Consider the following 20,969-nt stretch of genomic DNA (forward strand, 5'->3'; position numbering starts at 1 on the left):
GTTCTAATTTTATAGTGCTTCTCTGTAAAACTAAATACATATTAATTTCTATATTAAATCAATGACTATCTTACATGTAAAAGTTATAAAATGGTAATTGTTGAGGTGTTTCAATAAAGTTGGACACTGCTGCACATTTGTTTGCAACTAATTGTTATTACATTTTCACAGACAGCAGAAGTTGTTCGACCTTTAATGTCTCTCCTACATCCAGATTGTACTGCACTGCAGAATTTTGAAACTCTAATGGCAATAACCAATCTAGCTCAAGTAAGCCCCAGTGTTAGGTGAGTATTGCTATTCAGTTGTGTGCCATTTGTTGCAGAACATTTTCCACTTCTTATACCATAGTTATATTATGATGAAAATATTAAGTTTAAAACAAATATTTCAACAACTTAAATATTTATATAAGAAAGAAGGAAACTTTCATTTTGGTTTTTAGTAAAAACAGTTAATTGAATTTAATTACCTATTGAATGAAGTCAGAATATACAAGAATTACTAAGATTTTTGTATTTCAAGATTGAAATAAAGGACCCATCTAAATTATTAATAGTTTCATTTTTAGTTTACTTACTGCTTAATTACACTGGAGAACACTCATTTTGTTGCATTTAAAAAAAGACCTTTCTATAGTCAATTTGAGTGTATTGATTTCAAATCTGAAATCGGTTTTTGTCTGCAAGCTACAGATTTTATGCAATCTGACATTTTTATTTGAAAGACCTAAATCCCGCACTAAATCATTCAGTTCAGCCTGGGGAAGAGGCTTGGGGACGGGGAAAGGTTCAGTGTCTGAAGAACAGTTCTCCGATTGTGTACACTTTTCTGACAATTCACTGTCACAACTGTCTTGTTCGCTTGTATCATGTCCAATGTCTTTATCGTCCAATGAAGGCAAGCCTTTGAAAACTGGAACAGGAACTTCTTCAGAGTGCGGAGCAGGCCGAAAAGCTGAGGGAATGTTCGGATACGTAATCTTATGTCGGTTTTTCTTCCCAACACCCGTTGTGTTTACCATGCAGAAATAACAGTCAGTTACATGGTTGGTGGGTTCACACCAAATCATTGGAACACCAAAAGGCAGACCATTGCGTTTTCCTTTGGTCCAGTCTTGAAGCATTTCCTCACAATTGTGGCACACAACATGAGGAGCCCATTGCTTGTCTTGATCACCAAGATGAACTTCAAAATATGCCTTGTAGGCACGCTTGACGAACGAAGATATGTTACGTCTCTGATGATTGAGTGTGTAGCATCCACATATGTAGCAGAAGGCATCAGGCTTGTTTCTGCAATATCTATTTTTGGAAGCCATGTTTGATCTGAAACAAAAGAAGAATGATCAAAATATTAGAGCTATCTATATATATGGACGTGAAAATGCTTATACATGGTTTATGCAAGTTCACATTTGTACAATTTCATTAACATCAAATTGCATACAAACTGGAGCTTGTAGAGAAAAACTAATTTCAGATTTGAAATCAGTGCCTAAAACTCCTTCAGAATCAGTTAAAATATCCAATGCAACTCAAAGTTACTGAAAAAGTGTTCCCCAGTGTTGTTATTTTATTACAAGTTACAGTTTTAAATTCAGTAATAATGTACTTGTTCTAAAAATAAACTTTTCCTACTGTAAAAGCTGTAAATTGTAACAAAGGACATGTAAATTATTACTTGGAATGCCTCTTTCACATCAGTATGATGAAAACCTAAGCACAGTTAAGCTGTTATATAAATATATAAAAGAAACATAGAAGGTTAACTGTAAACCAGAACTGTTAAGTAAAACATTACAAAAGTTAACTGAATTCTGTGTTTATTAAGAGATCATTATTTGCTGATAAAGCTAAAATGATATAAGGTAGTTGTCTATTATATCACATAGAACATTTATTAGAGTGAATTATTACAGAACTCACAATTAAAGAATTTCTTTCATGCACTGGATGTATATTCAAGCCTGTAAGTCCATAAACTGTAATGTAATAAATAACAAAAGAAATTTTGTCTCTGCTTTACCAAGTTATATTTTTTCTTACTCTAGGAGTTGTATTCTGAAAGATTCAGGATTTTCTAGGATTGAGAACTATATGTATGAAGAACACGAGATGCTGAAACGTGCAGCTACACAGTGTATAGTCAACTTAATGAATTGTGATGAGGTGTGTCAACTTATAACTAGTGTAACTAGTTCTATGTGTAAATGCCTATGAGTATTCTATACTCCATAAATAATTCATATATTGTTAATAAAAATCCATGACAAATACTGTTTATTTTAAAATATTCTATCAGTGGTGATATAAACACACATTTGTTTGCAGATTAAAGTCAGTATTTTAGTAAATATTATTATTCAATGTGATCATTGAGTAATGCACATACTAAAGGAAACTTCTGCTTTTAGCGTGTGATTTACTCTTATTTCCTTTGTGCTTCAATTCTCTACCTTCTTTCTCCAGCCACTGAATTTGCTTTAAGAACGAAAATAATAGAAATTTTTTTCTATCTTGCTTTTAAATTTCTATTATTTTATGTTAATGTTAATTAATGACTAGATTTTATTGTACTGGACAAAATAATTTAATTTTGTTTGTTAATCTTTCAGCTGATGTTTAGTGAAATTCCTTCCACTAATGAAAAGTTTAATTTTTAAAAATATAACAAACCTATTGAAAACATGATTGTGCATGTATGTGTTTTCCATTTCTCACATTTTTTTTAAAGAGCACACCAATATGCATACAGAATTGTAGTTGCAAGTGTGAGAACTTACATTTTAGCTGTTTTCCAAACTAATTGCTTAGGTGTATGTTAGATATGCATGATTGTTTAAGTGTAATACAAGTGTTATGATTTAGATAGTTTAACCCTTTAGATGCTATAACTGGATTTATCTGTTTTGACATTTATAGCCATTTGATGAGACAAGTAGATTTACCCCATCATCTCACAAAAACTTTTCCTCATAGTGTGACAGTTAGGATACCCATATTTCCTTGAATTTCTTGCCTTAATACCATGCATGCATAAACCTCTGAGCAAAAATGCAACTGATTAGTTTTGATATTGAAAAATACTGAAAAAGTCAAATTCTATCTAAATTCAGTTTTTAGTGGATAATTGACAGTTTTTGAGAACTTGCCCAAAATTTAATTCTGCTCTAAAAGGGTTGAGTGTTAAATTTAGGATTTTTTTTAAATGATAGTTTATTGTAATCTTGTTTATATAACTGTTTTTGAACCATACATTGTGTAGCTCTATTTTTATGTATCGCTGATTGTTATATTATTCATCATGCTAGCTAGAACCTTTTACATTTTTCTCATTGTTTTAATTCAGTATTATTGCATCATAATACCTAGTAGTGTGTCAAACATTCTTTGCATCTGTTAGGGTATGAATATGCTGCCAAAATGTAGTTCAAAATAATTAGACCCAGACTTAGTGATTGTGAGTTTAGCCCTAAAGAGCATATAGTGGAAATTGTTAAAATAAAGATTTGACAGATTGTGTTGTAATAACATAATAGAGAAAAAAGTAATTTGTCTTGTCAGTTGTGTTTTAAAGCAATCGAACCAGCCTATGCAGAGGTTGATTATAAAAGAAATAGATATTTAAAGCTCTGGATGCTATTGTAGTAACCAACAGTGGTAAATTTAAAATGAAGTTATCATACATTGTATTGTAATAATAGATAAGTAACGGGAACAGTTGTGTGGATTGACAAAAAGGAGAAAATCAATTAAACTTCTCTATGCAGCTGTGATAAACAATAGTGTTTGAGCATTCATATATACATGTGGCTTATTTTTGATATATTTTCAAACAAGTAGGCTATGTGCTGTTGGTTGCTGAAATTTATTGCCAACAACTCACAGACACCTACTGTAAAACCTATGTATAAAAATATCTCGCAGTACAATATATCTTAGTCCAGTGACTTTCAACTGTACATATTTCTGTAGAAATTCTTAACTTATTACTTTCGGCTCTTTGCATTTGAATGATGATGGATTAGTCTGAAGACTTAATCTGCACAGTACAGATTGAGGATGTTTTGGATTATCTAACAACTCTAATGTTGCAGAAAGACATAATAATTGAGGGAGAAAAGCATTTTAAATGCTTACAACTTGTTTTTTCCTTAGTATTCTCCCTCTGTTAATACCTCCTGATGCAGCTTACATGAAGGATATTTTTATTACAAAGTTTTATCACATTCCTGAGGTTTTAAAAACCTTGTTAAGACATGACAAATTACATGAAATAATACTTAAAGTGGTCAGAAAGAAATCACCAATAATAGTTCAAATATGACTATTCCATAGAGTGAAGTAATGTTATTCGTATTATGTAAATGCCCTTTTTGTGTGTTTATGTACTGAAAACATAGTTCAGTCACTTATCTTTTAACTAGTATTTTTACAACCAGTTTACATGGTTAATTTTGGTTTTTCAATTTAAAGTTTTATTTAATGTTGAAGTTAATTTAATAAATCCTGTTAAATAATTTGTATTAAGTTTGTATATGTTTTGTTTACATACATCAGCTTCTCAAATCACAGTTTCAAATGATTACAAATAATTATAGATAATAAATCACCATGAGATTATGTGTTTGTTAGTACATTTTGTGTAACTGACTTTGGTATATGTAGAAAAAAAGTTTCATTAAGGCCCTTTCTGTCTTTATTTAGTTTAGTTTGCCTCCCGATATTACAGCAGTAAGTCTCTGGATTTACAACGCTAAAATCAGGGGTTCGAATCTCCTTGGTGGGCTCAGCAGATAGTCTGATGTGGCTTTGCTATAAGAAAATATATATAATATAGTTTAGTTTGCATGTTTTAACGTGTTTGTTTTGTGTGCATATTGTAAGTAATTTGTCTGAATTTCTACATCATTATGGTATAAAATTGCTGTATTATTTCTTCCCTGCTAGTACAGTGATAAGTCTATGGACTTACAATGCTAAAATCAGTGGTTTGATTGCCCTCACTAGATGCAGCAAATAGCCCAATTCTACATTTTGATTTTTAACATTATACTTTTATAAATGTATCTCATGCCATATGCTGACTTTCCGATCCTATAGTCATTATAACTGTGACAGTCAATCCACTATTTGGATAAAATTATTTGTAATGACAGTGAGTGTTTTTTTGTGCGAACTTGGATTGTGATGTGGCTCTGAAAATCTGTATTGCATAAAATGCTATTTAGATTGAAAATGATAAATTCCAAAGGTGAAACTTCATCAATAATAAAGATAATGGATAATGTACATTAACAAATTGTTGTGACCATACATTACTATATAACTTGACACTTTCTTTTGTTTATGTTAATATGCACGTGTATATATAAATAAGCTCTATTGTTTCTGTAATAACATTATGAATAACTTCAACATTATAATTCTAATGATCATCCACACTAGGTTATTAAACATTTTGAAGGAAATAATGACAGGGTGAAGTATCTTGTGCTTTTATCTGAAGATGATGACTTAGAAACAGCTAAAGCTGCATCAGGGGCTCTGGCTATGATAACTTCAGCCAGTACAGTTGTTTGTAAGAAAGTGTTAGAGGTAAGTTTTAAATACTTGTTAGTATATTTTGCTGCTATTGTTATTTGTACATTTATCTATTTTTAGCATAAATTTGTTTTTAAGTAATACTAGTAATAAAAATATGCAAAAGTGATTTGATTTTATTCTACTTGGCCTTTTTAAGTTTTATTTTCTTTTATTTACACAATGAAATTGCACTTTTTCTCTAACCCTAAAGTTCTGTAGCTTTTAATTCTGTGAAATTGTCTAATCAGTCCATATATTTTAATTGTTATACATATAATAACTAAATGATAATTTTAAAGATTTCACGTGCCACAAACCATAACAGAACTCCCACCTCCTACATTTAGCACTGTGGATTGTGCAGAATCCTAGCTTGTAATAATGATTTGTGCATAGGCCTCATTCTGTAGAAGGGTAACAATGTCTTCCTTGTTCAATAATTCTCAATGACACTATCTGAACAAAGCTTATTCTTTTCTTTGTACTGCTTTGTTAGGAAGTGCTTTTGTGAAGATTTAGTGGAATTTTTGCATTTATTATTATTATAGTTAAAGGAGTAATGTACATGTATGTGTGGAAACTTAAAACTCTATTAAACTGTGGGAAAATGAAATTAGTAATAGGGAAGTATGGACAACATTACCATATTCATAAGGGATAAATGGATGTAGTTAGTTGTACACATTACAAAGAGAAGGTATTCAGAAAATGTCAGAGCTTTGTCTCAGGCAGCAGTATTTGTGGGTTAAGGCTTATGTGTGAATTTCAGTACTTATACAATTACCCTGTTGAGTTTTAATACTTGCCTCCATTATCTAGATTTTAAAAGCATTTCAAGATGTGGTGTCTCTTACAAGATAAATTGGTTGATTTGTCATCTTTGATCAGATCATTTGATTAAAAGTCTTTTGTAGAGGAACTTTATAGGTATTGCATGTTGTGGAATATATTTAACTCTGCTGTTATTGAAATGCCCCATATAGCTGTCAGGTTAATTCAGAACTATACATTTCTAACTAGCCTCACACATGAGTAGTCTAGGCAGGACACTTAACTGTTTTAACTACTTTAAAAGCATGCATTGGCTTTACATTTTACGTACTTTCTACATTCAAATACAAAATACAACAACAAACCAATTATTATAGATGAAGTATGAGTTTTCCTTCTAGTTTTCATTATTACTTTTAGTGTTGTGTTTCTTCACTCTTATTTTCTTGATTATGTAATAGCAAGATACTAAACTTTTAGCCAATTAAGTTACACTTTTGATTCAATTATCCTATGTTATGTTTTTTTTCTTTTACTCAAATTTGTATGTTAGGAATTGTTTCTGTGTTGATGATAAAGTTGTTTTGATGGTACAGTTTACCACTGTTTTAACTCAGCATATGGATTTCTTTCAGTGTTTTTTAAATTTGTCATTACAGACAATGATGTAGGCCAACTTTCCTGTATATAAATATTAAAAAAACACTGTAAAAACAAAAAATTAATAGCTGAAGAAATTAGCTGAATTATGAATTTATTATTTCCACATAAATATATGACATCTCTAAAGGTTTTGACACTCCTCCACAATATAGTAGTCTAATGCTGTAATAGTGACTGAAGACACTCTGAAGTCATTGGTGTTACAACTATTGTTTACATGGACCAGTTGGTTATTTTGCTTCTGATCTTGGACCCTTTATTCCCCACTTCCTGCTTCTGTTACTTCAGCTTAACCTCACTCATCTTTCAATAGGTTTGACCATTGTTGTTTATACTGCAAATAGCCCAAATTTATAGTTGTGTGCTTACCAACACACAAGTAAATCATATTACATTGTGGCTAATATCATAACTATATCCTAAACAAACATCACAGTTTCTACAACATTGAAGTATTTATGTTAGATACCTTTTGCAGATACATCCTTTTGATTTTGGTCCCTCTGTCTGATGAGGATCAGGTAATCCCATCTTCATTCTCCACTGCTTGAATGACACAGTTATGTTTTTCACTTAATCTTGGCTACCTAGTGTCACCCACTTGCATCTCTTCTTTCAGCCTTGGGATCTCCTCATTTTCTTTTTTTCTTTAACTCCTTCCTTGTTTGTCATCTAAGAAACTTTCCTTCAAAGTCCCGTTAGTTTTCCTGTAAAAATTTACACATGCTTCTTTTCTACTATATTCTTGATTTTCTTCTCTCATTGGGTACCAGTTATCTCGTATTACTTTCTGAAATTTCCTTCAGTCTTATGTTGCTTCTTTTCTGTGTGATGAGTTTAGTGTATTTCTTATACTGTGGAATCTTGAACTGAAGTTGTTTCTCAATAGTCATCTCTATTCACAAAGTTTCGTGCTTTTCTGGATGTGAGGTGCCCCATTAGGTTTGTCATCCTTTGTACTATTCATGGAATTGTCCCCTTCTCCTATTGTTACTATCCAAATGACAAAGGAACTCAATTATGACACAGAACTTTAATGTACAGATGTGCTGTGCTTTTACAGCTCAAAACTGTAATATTATTGGTGTGCAAATTGTCTGTGAGGGCTGGTCCCTATGGATTTTGGAGGCAACTTGTTACTGGTTGGAGCACAGCATTCCTACTTTGAACACAAGAACTTATTTTGCTACACTTTACTAAATTACTCAAAAGCTGTCTCTATCCCTGCACTCTCCTCCTCACATATATTGGATGTCATGAAACAATTCTTTAGCCTACTCTGAATTTTCCTCTAATCTTTTGGATTTCTCCAATAAGTATGAGAGATTGGTATTCCTTTGTTCCAGATGGATGATTCTTGCACACTGATGTTGGTATTTCCCTGATTTGTGGCTGAACAGGTTTGATCTTCCATTTTGTCTGGTCACTTTTTTGCATCCCCAGAATGGTAGAATATTTTATTCGTAATCATTTCTTGAAGGTTGGCTCTGCTTTTGAATGATTTCAGTTGGATATGACATACCTTTACTTGCCACATCCAGTAATACATTTACTGACATTCCTCTGATTTCTTTACTCCTACCACTAGTACCTCATTCATTTGAGGGTTATAGGCCCAGACATCACTTTACATCTTCAAGACTTGGAGCTTCTGATACCAAGGCTCTTATGTTTCCTTATTTTCGTGTGCAAAAGGCTTTGACTCTTTTCAGGATCTCTCTTGCATCTTTCCTTGCTGTTGCATATGTTTATATTTGTACTTTTTAACTATTAACTGATCCATTTAGTATATCCAAATATCCACTGTCTTTTATCTCAATCGATGGTTCAGTGATATGTGTGATGGCTTATAATATACAGTGTAATTGCCCGCTGTCTTGTGTGATGTATTCTTATCCAATAACTCAACCCAAGTGTTGTATCACTGATCTTTTTATTAAATAGCAAGTGCTAAGTAATTAGCAACCGTCAACTATAACGAAGAACAATAACAACTGAAAGTATACAATATGACAAAACGTTTTAGTAGCATGATATATGACTTGATTTGGTTAGGAAGAACAACATATTCATCTTCCTATAGCTCGTATATAAAATACATAAAGGCCATGTAAAACATATCAAAGTGCAGTATACATAAATGTAGAATTGAATTGAATACATGTCAATCTATGAAGAATTCAGAATAGCATCAACACGTACTTTCTCAGATTACAGTTCATTGGACAAAAAAAGTATTGTTTTTGAACAAAATTGCAAATTCTATAATTCACACCAAACCCACGTGGTAAATCGGGGAAATTCACACAAAAATCGATATTTTTGTTTATGATCAACAAAACTTAAACAGTTGCATACTGACTTTGGGACAAGTACTGTCGTAGTTTGAATACAAAAAAACATGGGCAATCCAAATCTTGGAAGTCTGCTTTGTAATTATAACAATATTTCTTGTAACAGTCTCAATATCACATGGATCGGATCCATTGTACAGACGTTCACCTGCTTTATTTAATACTGTGTCACTATGTGCAGCATTTGAATCGGTTTATAATCGGGATCTGACACTCATACATGAAAATTATTTTTATGCATTTTAATAATTTAGGTTTTTTACCAATTGTTTGGCACAGATAGCCTAGTTTCTTTGCACCATTAAACACCAAGCAACCAACCAACTTTGTGCTTAACTTCAAGCCTAACCTAGCTTTTTCTGGATTGGAATCTGTTTAGTTTTAGGGCTTTCACATTTCCTTCATTCAAACCATCGATTCCTGTTCCTTATATAACCTTTCCCTTAAGACATTTTTCTTTTCATTTATAGGAACTGTCAATCTGATTTCTTTTTTTTGACTTGCACATCTTCCTTATTTTTACTGCAAGGAGATGTTAATATTAATCCCAGGCTACTTCTTCCTTCCATAAACTTGAGTTCTTTGAAAAGTTAATTCTATATTTTCTTCATCTTCTGTTTCATCTGTATCTGATTATTTTGACCGTAATACTCCCCTTTTATGATTGTTATCGAAGTAGGGTTGGGTTGTAGATTTCCTGTCATTGCTTGTCTTACTTCCAGCTGTTAGTGTCTCCTGAATGAAATCTTTCAAAGAAGAATGTGGAAAATCACTGACACTATTTCATTTTGTCACATTATGTAAACCACATTACAGTTTCTTGTGCTCTTGGGTTTTATTTTCCTGCAGTTGCCATTCTTCACAGATACTCAGACGGTGAGTTATTAATTTTCTCTCTCTCTCTTTCTCTATTTTGAAAATATCAAGTTGACATACCCCTCAATTGGAAGTAGACATTCCTAGCGGTTTAGCCAGTTGGATGAGTCATACATTCTTCTTAGGATGTGAGAATCCCAGACTTTTTCTTTCTTCCTGTGGTGACTTCTGGTGTCTTTTACAAATACTTTATGACATACTTTATTACCCTGACCATATTAAACAAGCCTCAGAAATAATGATTGTTGAGCAGTCTTACATTTCACTCATCAATATAACACATTAACACCATTCAAAAGGTTCTTTTGTCATTTCCTTTTGCTCTACCACCTTTGTTGGGTAGAGTATTCTCACTACAAGACAGATGTGGTGTCCAACTGAATACTGCCCTATTAGACTACCTTCCCCTCATGAATCGTATGCTTCATGGTTTGTTTTTTTTCTTTCTGACTCTACATTTCAAATTGATGCTCAATCATAGCTACAATGAATTGTAGCTCAATTGTTCAGAGAAGTGAGTCCATTTTTGAACATTTTCTTCACCTGAAAATATAGTTTAAGAAGATACTCACTTCCCTCTACATAATAATCAACCCTTTTTTTCTCAGTTTGGGTGTTGTTTTTTTGCCTGATCAAAAATGAGCTCTTGTACCAATGCTAATGCACTTGAATCTTACTGTGCTCCTGTTATTTTAGTCTATGTAGTGGTTGGAGTCCCAGTCAAGGCTGAGAAATTCACAGACATCTTGACAGATGCTCTTTTTTTATGTGTAGAAAGAGAAATAACCTTTATCAGTAATATATTTTACTGCAAGGAAAAGGTAAGCTTTAAGAAACTGGGGAAAATTTTCACAATTTAAATTGATAATTAAATTGTCATTTGCATTTGTTAGTGTTATTATTTTGATATTGTTTCTTGCACAGCTTATTTTTTACAATCAACTATTAGATAGTACAAATTTTATATAAATTATTATTCTCTGTGACAGTGTATATTGTGCTGATTTTTGAAGAATTAAAATCTAGAATTTTTGTAATTTTTGAAATAGCTAGCATTTGATGAATTTACCTTGGAATTTCAAATGATTCCAAACAATTTGAAAAAAAAGAAAATTGTAGGTAGTTCTAGAAATAAAAATGATTTAAATATTTTACACCCACACAATATTTTATAATTTTTCCATAACTGTATACTGATGTCTAGCTGCATTTTCAACATTAAAACTGGTAATATTGTCCAAATAAGTTGCATTTATCCATTTGGACTAATTTAGATGTGTAAACATACCCATGTAGCTTAGCCTTTTTTATATTATATTAATATACATTACCACTAACAACAACAGGAATCTTGACCAACCTAGAAAATAGCAAATATGAGCAAAGATATTTTGTTTGGTCCTTTTCAAAGAACAAGTATAAAGCTATTAGTAATGTTTTTCAATTTTATTAACTTATGGTATGTAGTAAGTTGTTTGTCTTTTATGTTGCTATTGTTCATGTGCATCCAGATCTCATTCAGTGTTTCACCAAACTTCAATTTTTCACTCATTATGTTTGTTTATTTTTTCACAAGAGCAAAACATCTCTGGATTATCTTATGCTTCTTTGGTTGCATTGTATCAAAAATAACTTATTCATTGGAGAGAGTGTTTTCTGGATGATCAACCTGCAACCTTTGGCACTAGTAGCAGCAGTTATGCATGTATTGGGATACTGTTAGGTGGTTTTAAGTATTAGTATAGGTATCCTGATGTTCCTTTGGTAAAATTATTCTCATTGTTATAAATGGTTAACTTTTAAATTAGTGTGTGTCTCAAGCTTTTTTGTTATTTTATAGTATGAGTACCCTTAATTGAAAATGATCAAGATATATTTTTTCAATCACAAGTTCATCCTGATAGGATTGTGTCTTGGAATGATTGAAAAATCAATGTATATCAAATACTTAGGTATTAGAAATGTTTCTATGGTTCATATCTGCCCCAATGTCCAGTACTTTAGCACGTGAATGTTGTTTTGATAGAGTATAATTAATTTTCCATAATGTCTACACCCACCAAAAGTCAGTATTATCTGGTATTCGTCATCTTATCTAGAATCTGAAGCAGGAAAGTGAAACTTTTCTAAACAATCACAATTCTATACTAAGTTTATTCTATTTTATCTTTGTTCTTTTTATCATAAGTTTCACTGTTGCAAATTTGAGATGAAACTATATCTTGAAATGAACATACAAAATATGTAAGCTCATGTTGTACCTTACATCTTTTACTTTCCATTCTTAGTCCTTCATGTATTCACAGTTAAAATATTTCAAGTTCTGATCTGTAACTAGCTAATTTGTTGAAATAATTTTGTTAATTTAACCTTTAGTATTAACTTTCTGTAGTTAAAAACATTCTTACTGTTTGCAGTATATTCCTACATTACATTCTGCATTATTGTACTTGTGTTGTAATTGGTCAGTTGTGGAAAATATGCTTTGTAAATGCACTTTTGGTTCTTTCAAGAGAGATTGTTTCTGATCGTTGAGGAGATCACATTGTTTTAATGTTTTGAGAATGCCATTCCATGGGGACGAAGTATAGTCCTTGTTTTGCTGTACCTGCTGATTTTAACTTCAAATTATTTTCAAGCTACGTTTTATATAGTTCCATATAAATATAGTTTGTTCCAATTCATCTTCTTAACAGTGCAGTTGCTTTAAAAATTCAGTCAGCTATTTCTTGATTTCATCTTTGACCTTCAGCAAATAATTTTTTTTCTTTGACTTAAACACTGTTTCTTCTCTTTTTTGATCCACTTGAGACAAATTGTTACAATTGTCTTTCCACCTATGAAATACTCAGTCCTCTAATTTTTGCTAAATTTACATTAAGATTACCACCTGTTGTGATAACGTACATGCTTTCCATTATAGTTATTTTAACAATATTTGTTTTGCAGAATTTATATAACTACTTACATTTGTGTGCTGTTCTTATACCCCCCAATGGCACAGCAGTATGTCTGCAGGCTCACACCTCTAAAAACCTGGTTTTTGATACCCATGGTGGGCAGAGCACAGGTAGTCCACTGTGTAGCTTTGTGCTTGATTACAAACAAACAAACATATTCGTATTTTGCTTCAATGTCAGAATACTTCTAGCAAAATTGTTACCAGTCTAAAAAAACATCTGAGTTTGGCAAGTTTTTCTTAGATGAATTCACTGTCTGCAACAAAAACATTTGTGTGAAAAATACAAAAATCAAAGTTACAACATTTCATAATATCTTAAGAAAAAATATTTCATTTTATCTACTGTATTGCTTTTAAACCTTCAAACAATCTAAAGAAAATCTGTAGATTACATTGTTGAAATAAATTATTGTTAACCAAATTAAAGAATATTAAAATTGCTCCATTTCTTCATGTATTATTTTTTAATATATGGTATTTAATATAGTATTTTTCATTTTCTTCTAAATACTGAAGTTATTTTATTTTTATATATAAAAATGGCCTATTTGGGTTGAGAAATTTTACGTAGAAAAAAAATTTCTCAACCCAAACAAGCCGTTTTTACATATATATTTTTCTCTACAAGTGGATTTTCTCAACATCACTGATTATTTTATTTTTGTTTGGGAATTTTCAGAATGATAATGGTAATGGTACTGTTGTAATGTTTACTGAATATAACTGTGTAATAATAATAAATAATTGTTTTTAAAAAATACAATCCATAATTCTTTATGTTTATTAGATATATGTACATTTTATATCTTACTGTTTCAAATCATTTTCATCTGTACTTTGAACTGTATCCCTGATTTCAGGCAAAATCTTGGCATGAGATTTTATGCAAGCTTGTTGCTAGCGAGGATAAAGATTTACAGCATCGGGGTGTGTGTATTGTCCACAATATGATTTTAGCTGACCAAGAACTTGCTGAAAAGATTGTAGAAACTAATTTGTTAGAGGTATTAATGGCTATCGTTCGACCTGAAGTTGTTGATGTTTCAGAGAAAATCAAGGAGTATGCTCGTGCTGCTTTGAAGAAAGCAGAGGATTATAAATTGATTATATCAACTGAAAAAGTTATAACTTCTGAACCAAAAGACGAAGAATAAAAGCCCATAAAAAAGACCTGCTTTTTGCATGTATCCTTAATCCTTCTTTGTATCAGTTATATAACAGTATATTTATTTTAATGGTTAATTACTATTTCATAAGTTCGTATATTTCATTTATTCAAAGTAATTTGACTATTTATACACAAAAAAATCTTCAGATGTTAAAACACTTTACAAATATACACTGAGAATCAGCTACAGTTGCTTTGTGTGTGTTTTTATACTTTTTTCATTCAAGAACAAAAAGTATATATTTGAGTGATTAATGGAGTGTTCTCTTAACTAAATCTATATATTTAGTGACAAAACAGTAATTATAGGAGATATCCCAGTCTTCAAGAAAATTACTTGTTACATCATAAAGGAAAAAAATTGAATTCATATTAAAAAAGACAAAGAGTTTAAAATTTCATCTGTTTTATATATTTGTTAAATTTAGTTAGTCTTCTCGGTATTAATTAGTTACAATTAAATTTTCTGAAACATGGATCTGGCTCCAATATATTCTTCAAACATTTTAGAGAAAAGACTACATCTGTTGCTTGTAATAAATGTTTCTTTTTAAACAGTTGAATGCTTCCTACTATTTAAACTTATATTTCCTTTTTTAATAGATTAATTTTAGAAATTATACCAAAAGAATAGCCTCATAATCTGGTGTACTTCTATGTGCTACAAGTTTTAGTAAATCATAAAACCAAACAATTATTAGATAAAAACAAATAAATAGTTGCATCAACTAAGAAGAATCAGTTAAGGGCTAAGATTTGAATACTTGAGCCCATAGTATCTCAAGTCCAACTGCTGTCTGCAGTTGTAAGAAAGTAGTTACCCTTAATATATAGAAATAGCTTTAATGTAAAATCAAATCAACTTAAAGAAATTCTACAAAGCAAAATTCTTATCCTCCACCCTTTTAATTGAAATTATAAAAAAAAAATAGTGATATTCTTATAAGCTACCCTAAACTTCTAAAAACCTCACCCTTCACCCTTTTACTTGATATTTAAGATACAAAAGAAGTTTTATGTTGACATTTAAATTTTAACTAATAGATGGAATATGCACTTGAATGCTATGACCAGAGGTTTTATCCATTATGACTTGGAGATAATAACAAGGAATAATAATGGAGAAATGCTGTTGACATTTTATTATAATGTTTCTGGTTTATATCAAGTTCATTGTTGATTTATAATTTTGATTTTTAATTGCCTAGGTACAGTTAATGTATTGCATAGTATTAGGTGTGTGTGCATGTGTATATGTATAACATTTTTCAAAGATGGCAAATCTGTAATGTATCTTTAATAAAATCTTGGATAATACTATAAAAAACTTGGTGAGATATTTTCATACTGAAAAATGGTAAGTAAACCCTTCAGTAAATCAATATATTTCTAACTATAAATTACACTGTAATATATTTTGTGCATTTTAGTTTCTGACTAATACTATTTCTTGCACTCAAACTCAAGATGTATTAGTTACTTTGTAGTTAAAAATAAAATTTGGCTTTAATGCCAGTTATCTTTCTTGTACACATATAAGTATGTGTAGGGATTTAATGTTGGAAGAAATCCTCTCTTTTAAAGCTCGTGCCTTATGAATAAGGTACATAATTATTCATAATTATTACTTGTATTTTCATTTTCATTTTTAAATTATTATGATTTATTAGATAACTGTTTTGATATTTTTTTTCAGTTTTGTGTCATTTACAGAAATTTGTACTTTATCATTTATATTATCAAATAAAGTTTTGTTTTTTGTTTCTTTGAGGTTTCTTACTAAAACTAAGTTTACAGTACAATATAATGATTTAAATAAATCTTTTCTTGAAAAATGTGTCTTGAAGAAACTAAAATTCTATGATTTACATCATAGAATGTATGTAGTGCTGTCATAAAATTTAGTTTTATGTCAAAATTTCAAAAATATAGCTTAGGTTGTTGCATGAAGAAAAATTATTTATAGGATGTCAATTTAATACAAAATATAAAATCAGAAATGTGAGATTGATTAATTTACAAAGGAAATTGCATCAAGTTTACCTGTGGTGAAAAATTTCTTGTTTTGTAAAGACCCTTTGATAGTGATCTGTCATGCATATACATGTTTTTACATTTCTTTAACGTTTATACGTTAAAACTTTTTTTTTAAACTACTGATGTGGTACTTCCCTCCTCTCAGGATATTAGCTTTTCTCATTTTAGCTGCTGCCTTCTATATGCATTTTTTTTTTATTACACATGCCATAAGCTTTCTGCATCTGCTATTGGAATTAAAGATCCCAACATTTCCCTCATGCATATCATCATGTGTCATTTTTCCATCAGTGGGAGAGCACTACTATTACATGATGCACATGACTCCTTATATACCCTACTACCAAACTGTCATTTCTTGTTTGGCAGTGTTTGAGTTCAGACATCTTTTTTTTTGTTTTTTACTTATTGAAGTGGTTTAACTTGCATTTTTTCAATAATTTTTTTTTGCATTTTATTCAAAAGTTTATTAGCAGGTATATTGAGCTTTATATGGGACAACCTTTATCTCCTTCTGTTGCCCTTCTTTCTCTCTGACTTACATTGCTAGAAACTGGGTTCCAATATATGTAGTGGGTAGAACAAAGGGAGCCCATTGTGTAGCTTTGTGCTTAACTACAAACAAACCTATACCTACGATTTAATTTCCCAATATGTGTTTTTTGTCTAATTCTCCTATTCGTTATGACCAGTTTTTGTTAAATGATTCTGTCTGAGACTCTTCACAGAAACCCTGAAAGGTCTTTTGTGTATCTGATTTTCCTCCTAACCTCCACATTGGCCAGCATGTTGTATTCATCTTTGGCCTTGCAAATGTGGCTTATTTGTTGTTGGGAATGTTTTGGTCATGATGCTATACTGTGACAGACCCATCTTCTGGCTCCTGGTTTAAAGAATCTTTAGGTGGCCCTGTTTTTGAGATTGATTTTAGTTTAACACAATCCTGGAAATAATAGTAACGTTAATACCACCACAGTCTACCCTTTCTTATCTGATGGACAGCTTGTCCCAGTGTGACACTGGTTACTGTTTCTTGACCCACCCCTTCCTAGACTTTGCCTGTTCCTCACTCTCACAGTGCCACTGTTCACCATTTGTCATGATGATGTGTGGTACACTAACAATGGTTCCAGTGACTATCTGGTAGACTTTGGTCTGGTGACATTTCTTCATCAGTTGGCTCTTTCATCTTTGGTTTTGGGTCCAACGAGTTTAGTCAGAGGAATTCATCACATCTTTTCTTACCCTTCCTCCCTTGTCCCTAATGCCTGTTTCCTCCTCCTCCTCCTCCTTGGTATGCCAATATATATCTGAGGAGTGCAAGATCTTTCACACAACAGCCTATCAAACCTCGTCCACATGGTTTAGGGTAGGGGGATTATTACCACATACTTGTAGTTGTCAAAATGATTATTGAAAACCGGTTATTGACCTTCTCATCTCAATCAGTACAGTCACATCCCACACTTCACCATGGAATCCTGCCTTACACTTTTGTGGTTTGTTCATTGTGTAGTAGTGTACAAATTATGTGCCCTACCCTTTGATTGACTTTGTGCTGTACATTTGCTGTTGGACAGTGTGAACCTTTTCTCTATATCTTCATGCCCTGGGGTTGTGCTCTTACTTTTACATGGACAACTTGCCACTTCTCACTTTTTCTGAATGGGAGTTGGCCTGTCATACTCCTCAGATTCTTCTTAAAGCTACTTAGGTGGGCTGGTTAATCAAATTAGAAAAGTCTTTCCTTCATTCTATCCAGATTTATATCTGTTCACAGATGCATCCCTTCAGGACTGGGATGCATGGATTGATAACCAAGAAGCTTCAGGTATTTGGTCTGTAAGGAAACATTCTCCTAACATCACTTTACTCAAACACCTTGCTGAACTATGGATCACTTTCTTCACATCTCCAGATATTGCATGGTCATGATCCATTATGACAATTCAACAGTGGTTGCTCATGTCATTCACTAAGGTGACACAGAGTCAAGATCTTTGTGTTTTCTAACATTGGATCTTATCTTTTGGACCTGCAATCATCACATTAATTTGATGGTGTGTTATGTATCTGGTGCTTTCAAACTTGTGGCAGATAATCTTTCTCGACTTGACTGGGTTTACCCCATTGAGTAGTCTTTTAATCCTCTTGTTTTTTGGTGGCTATTTTACTTGTTGGGTATTTCTAATATACTTGCATTTGCTATGGCTCTTAATCACCAATAATCTTTGTTTTGGATCCTTGTTCCACATCCTTGCACTTTTTAAATAGATTCCTTCACCAGGATTGGGTACAAACAAGTTCTATGTGTTTATCCTCCTATCTGCTTACTTCATCGAGTAGTCTCCTTCATTGATACAACTGCATGCAAAGTCCTTCTGATTCCTCCTTATTGGTCTGATTAGCTGTGGTTTGGTCAGTTACAATTGTTCATACCCATCCCTCTTTCTTAATTCCCTGATCTTCTTCATCAACCCCACTCGCAGTTGTACAGTCCACTGTCTGTACACCTGGATTTTTTTACAGTTTATGGCAAGGAGATCCAGTTTCCCTTGTCAGGTGGCATTTCATTTAGCTCATTCCTTTGTTTTTTTAACCCATGGCTGTGTATCAGCAGAAATGGAATTTTTCACACCTGGGCTCTGAGTTGAGATATCCCAGCTTCTTATTCTACAGTTGCTGGTACTCCCAAGTTTCTTACATGGCTTTTTGAGAAAAGGTCTTTAGTATCCAATTATCAGACAACTCTATCCCATATTTTATATTTTTCTAGTTACTGCATGGATTTTTTCCTCTGTCCTTCCCACTTTTATCAGTTTATTTTTAATGCACTGGCTATCTAGGCATCCAGTACTTCAGGATTGGGACTCCATTCCCTTAGTTTGACTTTGTTTGAATACATTGTCTTGCGCTCTTTGTTTCACCTATCCCTTAAGGCATATTTCTTCTCTTTTATCTGAGTTGCTCCTTCCTTCCCATGATCTTTGGAAGGTCACAAGGACAACTTTTTGCTCATACCTCTTCCCTTTATTTTTCATCTCTACCCTCGTCCTGATACTTGCCATTCTTTATAATATTGACCACATGGGATCCTTGCTTCGAATTTCATCTCTTGAATCCCACTCTGTGGCGAGTGATGTTTGACGAGATATTCTTTTCATACACAAACAATTCTGCACTGTACATCATGTTGACTTGCATGCTTTTTCCATAGTTCTGTATACTCACCTTCAACATGGTATGTTTCACAATATTATGGAATGCTCAGTAACCTTGTGATATTTTGTTCATAAATAGGTCTCTCCATGCCATGCCTCAAATAAATCAGTATGGCCTGCCTTTCAAAATAGGGTTTTGTGACTACCCACTGCACTATCCTTATTTTTGGTTTGTCCATCTTGGGGTAGTGTACCCATTTTGTACCCTACCCTTCAGGCTGGCTTTTGCATCGTAAGTTTTCTATCGAGTGGTGCAAACCTTTGCTCTACATCTTCATGCCCTGAGGTTGCACTTTCACTTTTACATGTCCATTCCTCTGGACACTTCAACACTCTTTACACCCCTTCCTTCAAGTGAAGTAAGTGGTAAACCTACCAGTTCCAAGCCACATATGTGTTTGACCACGGAGGCCTCCTGCTGGATGGGTTCCACATTAGTTGGCTATAACCATTCAGTTTAGAGTAGGATGGTTGTGGTATGCCAGTGCAGAAGGTGTCCCATAATCCAAATTGAGTTGCACAGACCATGGAGTGAGACATTTCAGTGCAGTTCACTCTTTCAATTGGGTGCCTTTATCCTATCTTCATATGGGTGTCAGTACCCTGCAGATTGGTTTTGGATATCAAAAGCTAATAATTTTAAATCTTCACACAAGTCTAGGGTTGTTCTTCTTCCCTCAGTTATGCTGTTACCCACTACACAGTATAAATATGTGTGAGATGTTTTCGTTTCTGTCCTGGGTATTCTCCTCGTTTTCTTTTGTGATGCGGTGTTACTGACCTTTGGACCACTGTCATAATCACAGAATTGATTGCTTGTATTATACTTCCTTTGGATACAGAATAACACATTCTCCAATCTCTGGCTCAGTACTAACCCTGTATCATACTTTTGAGTCAATGTTATCTTCATATCCACGATTTTATGGCTTGAGGTGAAGCTGGTATGGTATTTATCCTATCCTCGAACGTATAGTGAGAAAGTTTTGGATGATGCTGACTTTTTGAGTATTAGCTGAGTATCCATTCTACACCATGGGACACATTTTATATCTTGCACCTACCTGGTTTGGATCTCTTTCCTAACTTGTCCTCTCCCACTTGAACGTGCTTCTTTCCTTTCTCAACGTGTTTGTTCTTAGTTTGTCATGGCAAGGAGATACCTAACTCTGTGATCTGTTTTATCCTCTGCATAAGTATCCTTCAGACACTTTTGGGGGTATGTCTGTTTTCTCCTGACATCAGTCCCCCCTCCTTTTCAATGTGAAATTCTAGTTACTCGTGTGAAAGGAGGGAAGTACCGTATCGGAAGTTATAATTTTTCTATAC

At 32.6% G+C, this 20,969-nt stretch overlaps 1 protein-coding gene across 3 annotated transcripts in view; it reads left to right on the forward strand.

Moving 5' to 3' along the window:
- unc-45 (unc-45 myosin chaperone) overlaps positions 1–16,147 on the forward strand; it is a 156,953-nt gene extending 140,806 nt beyond the window's left edge. For all 3 annotated transcript variants that reach the window (XM_076488685.1, XM_076488684.1, XM_076488683.1), the window contains exons 18-21: positions 172–287; positions 2,054–2,171; positions 5,451–5,600; positions 14,075–16,147. In XM_076488685.1, coding sequence (XP_076344800.1) covers positions 172–287; positions 2,054–2,171; positions 5,451–5,600; positions 14,075–14,368 — 678 coding nt within the window. In that variant the 3' untranslated portion in view covers positions 14,369–16,147. The remainder of the gene's footprint in view (positions 1–171; positions 288–2,053; positions 2,172–5,450; positions 5,601–14,074) is intronic.
- The last annotated feature ends 4,822 nt before the right edge of the window (positions 16,148–20,969 follow it).

This window comes from Tachypleus tridentatus, chromosome 2, assembly GCF_004210375.1.
Source record: "Tachypleus tridentatus isolate NWPU-2018 chromosome 2, ASM421037v1, whole genome shotgun sequence".
Classification (NCBI taxonomy): Eukaryota; Metazoa; Arthropoda; class Merostomata; order Xiphosura; family Limulidae; genus Tachypleus; species Tachypleus tridentatus.